The sequence below is a fragment of the Bison bison genome, unplaced genomic scaffold, assembly GCF_000754665.1.
Source record: "Bison bison bison isolate TAMUID 2011002044 unplaced genomic scaffold, Bison_UMD1.0 scf7180017864270, whole genome shotgun sequence".
Classification (NCBI taxonomy): Eukaryota; Metazoa; Chordata; class Mammalia; order Artiodactyla; family Bovidae; genus Bison; species Bison bison.
This window is the reverse complement of record NW_011494842.1, coordinates 5,238,422-5,242,169: the sequence shown is the minus strand read 5'-3', so window position 1 is coordinate 5,242,169 and position 3,748 is coordinate 5,238,422. Positions and strand designations below refer to the sequence as shown.

The window sequence follows — 3,748 nt, the reverse complement described above, 5'->3', positions numbered from 1 at the left end:
CTCCGGAGCGGTGCCCGTGGAAGTACCAGCCGCGCCTGTGACGCGGGCGTTGTCTGGGCCCCTGCCTCTGAGGAGAGGGGTTTCTCGGTCTCCTCAGAGGTGGGGGAGAAAGGCAGCCAGCTGGCCGTGGGGCAGAAGCAACGCCTGGCCATCGCCCGGGCCCTCGTGCGGGACCCCCGCGTCCTCATCCTGGATGAAGCCACTAGTGCCCTGGACGTGGAGTGTGAGCAGGCTGTGAGTGCGGGGCGGCGGGACCCCTCTTGGGGCTGGGGCCGGGCGGGGACCTCCCCGATCCTCTGAGGCTGCCTGACCCCGCGGAGGGAGGAGGGCAGCTGACCTTGCCCTTCTGCTCTGTGCTACCTTCTCGTGGCTCACGCCTCTTCCCCCTAAGCCCCGTGGGCCCCGGCCTCCAGCCCCTTCTGACCCGGCACCCGGGGCATCGCGATCCTCCCCCTTCAGCTGCAGGACTGGAGAGCACAGGGGACCCGCACGGTGCTGGTGATCGCCCACAGGCTGCAGACGGTTCAGAGCGCCGACCAGGTCCTGGTGCTGAGGCAGGGGCGGCTGCAGGGCCCCGAGCAGCTCATGGACGGGCAGGACCTCTACTCCTGGCTGGTGCAGCAGAACCGGAGCGTGGAGACCCCAGACACAGCCGGCCCCGCCCAGGGCCATCTCAGCGACCCGGAGTAGCTCCTGCCTTGGCTTTCCCTGGGTGTGTTCCCCTGGCTGGTTGTTTTTGGAGCTGGATTTAGACCGTGGGTACTTCTGCTGGGGCCGTGGGAGGGCGGGGGACGGGAGACGTGGTATCTGTCTGCATCCAGGAACCTTAGTTACTTGACGAACAGAGCTTTGCCTGGTGCTGAGTACTGTATTGTGGCATCTTGAGTATATTTAAAACTATTTTTTCTTACATAAATAGCATACATTTGTATAGTAAATTTAGACAATAGAGACAGTCTAAAGGAGAAAAGAGAAAAGAGTCTAAAGGAGAAGGAGAAAAGTAAAATTATGCACAGTTTCATGTCCCAGAGATAATCACCATGACTATTTTGCTGGCTGTCTGATCAGTCTTTGGATTGTTCTTTGAGATACATAACTATTCATGAGTTTGCCCTTCCCTGTCTTTTTGTCAGTTCCCACCAGGGTCTGATATTTTGGGGACCACTAGGATATGGGGGAGCAGAGCACTGTTCCCTAATTAACAGTTTTAATAAAATTTTGATAACAGCTACTGTGTACAGTGTTTTAATATGTGTAGGAAATATGCAAAGTCTTTTCCATGTGTTATCATTTTTAATGCTTATCCTCAACCCTTTGAGGTTGTTTACCCTTATACCCATTGTATGTATGAGAAAACTGAGTCTCAAAGAGATTAAAGGACTTTCCCAAGGTTGCACAGTGGTGGAATTGGACTTGGAATCCAGGCCTGACCCCGGAGTCCACACTCTCAACCAATTATATTGCACCTTGTGTTATAGTCTACTGAATAATCAAACCTCGTAAAGCTCTTTCACTTCTGGTTGTGAACAGCTCTGAATCCCTTATCTTCTAATTCCATTGTTACAACTTTCATTCATTGTGTTGTGAAAGTGAAAGTGTTAGTCACTCAGTCGTGTCTGACTCTTTACGACGTCATGGACTGTAGCCCACCAGGCTCCTCTGTCCATGGGATTCTCCAGGCAAGAATACTGGAGTGGGTAGCCATTCCCTTCTCCAGAGGTTTTTCCTGATCCAGGGATCGAACCTGGGTCTCCTGCATCATAGGCAGATTTTTGTACCATCTGAGCCACCAGGGAATGATCTCATGTCCAAAGAGGTTCCCCTACCATTGGTTCTTCTCTTCCAGACATTGTTAATGAAGTCATTTTTCTTTCTAGGGGACAAGTAAAGCAGTATCACTCCTGAAAAATCCTTCCTGTGTCCCTACTCTTTTCTGCACTGATATTTCTTCCCCAGAAACACAGCTTATCTAGCCCATTTCTCTCTGCTTTGCCTTTTGGAAAGGACGTTCCATCCATGATAAACTTCCTGCCCTCCTGGTACCTTTGTGCCTCCGTATATGGCGCGCCCTGCCATTCCCAAAATGGCTCTCCCCTTAGGCCCTAGTTCTTTAAGATTCACCAGCAGCAGCAGGGTTTAAGTCTCCCAGGAATCCTTCTCTAGATGTCTCAGAGCTCCTTTCCATGCGCTCCAGCTGCTCTGCTCCGGGGGCTCACCTCTCTCACTGTCCCTATTAAATTCTCCACCCCCACCATCGACCTCCATCCTTAAACTAGACCGTGAGCCCCTGCAGGGGAGGCCATCTGTCTTATTAAGCTTTATGTCTACTGCCTGGCACAGGGCTCCGTTCACACTGAATGATAAATAACTGTTTTGGGTAAATGAATAAATCTCCTTCCTCTACTGTCTTCCATCTCAATATTCCTTACACATACAAATCACTGACATTCCAGAGCTGTACATGTCACTGGTTCCTGGAGGGTCTTACATTTGCTCTTTTTTAGAAAACTGAAACTTTCACTTTCCCAGAAGTGGCAGGTACTTTCCAGACTAGCACTGAACTCCCCAGAACTTTTGTTGTTTGGGGTTTGTTTCTGCCTGGCAACTGTTGGCATCAGGGTGAGGCCAGAGTACATAACTTCCTATGCGTGCAAACCTTTACTTCATCCGCGGTTGTCCTACTGCTCCACACCTGTTCATTGTTCAAATTTCACCGAGGGCGAGATAAGCATTGGGAGAGAGAGAAAGTGAAAGTCGCTCAGTTCTGTCCGACTCTCTGCGACCCCATGGACTGTATAGTCCATGGAATTCTCCAGGCCAGAATACTGGAGTCAGTAGCCTTTCAAATGTCACCGAGGGCGAATTAAGCATTGGGAGAGAGAAGACTGGCCTGATTCTTTCCCCTCCCCACCAAGTGTCCTTCCTCCATCTGTAAAATAGGAATAATAAGTTCTATATCCCCTACCTTGTGGGAACTATAGTCTTCATGGAGAAAAGGATCTATTAAAATTCTTTGGTAACCTCAGCAGCCATGAAATTAAAAGACACTTACTCCTTGGAAGCAAAGTTATGACCAACCTAGATAGTATATTCAAAAGCAGAGACATTACTTTGCCAACAAAGGTCCGTCTAGTCAAGGCTATAGTTTTTCCTGTGGTCATGTATGGATGTGAGAGTTGGACTGTGAAGAAGGCTGAGCGCCGAGAATTGATGCTTTTGACTGTGGTGTTGGAGAAGACTCTTGAGAGTCCCATGGACTGCAAGGAGATCCAACTAGTCCATTCTGAAGGAGATCAGCCCTAGGATTTCTTTGGAAGGACTGATGCTAAAGCTGAAACTCCAGTACTTTGGCCACCTCATGCGAAGAGTTGACTCATTGGAAAAGACTGATGCTGGGAGGGATTGGGGGCAGGAGGAGAAGGGGATGACAGAGGATGAGATGGCTGGATGGCATCACTGACTCGATGGATGTGAGTCTGAGTAAACTCCGGGAGTTGGTGATGGACAGGGAGGCCTGGTGTGCTGCGATTCATGGGGTCGCAAAGAGTCAGACACGACTGAGCGACTGATCTGATCTGATTGAGGGACAGTCCCAGGTAAGACTTACTTCAGAGACACAGAAAAACATTCCCTGACAGTGTATTCAACAAACTCCTACAAGTATGTTCTGCCTGGTAACCACAAGCATTAGTAATTCCGATTTGTCCAGAGTTCCGGTTCTTTTTTAAAAAAAAAAATTATGTATTTT

The 3,748-nt window shown here is 49.6% G+C and overlaps 1 protein-coding gene across 1 annotated transcript in view; it reads left to right on the top strand.

Moving 5' to 3' along the window:
* TAP2 (transporter 2, ATP-binding cassette, sub-family B (MDR/TAP)) overlaps nt 1-1,227 on the top strand; it is a 7,495-nt gene extending 6,268 nt beyond the window's left edge. The window contains exons 9-10 of the mRNA XM_010848571.1: nt 1-234; nt 460-1,227. The exon at nt 1-234 is cut by the window's left edge and continues 6 nt beyond it. Of these exons, the coding sequence (XP_010846873.1) occupies nt 1-234; nt 460-690 (465 nt within the window). The 3' untranslated portion in view covers nt 691-1,227. The remainder of the gene's footprint in view (nt 235-459) is intronic.
* Nucleotides 1,228-3,748: the final 2,521 nt, after the last annotated feature.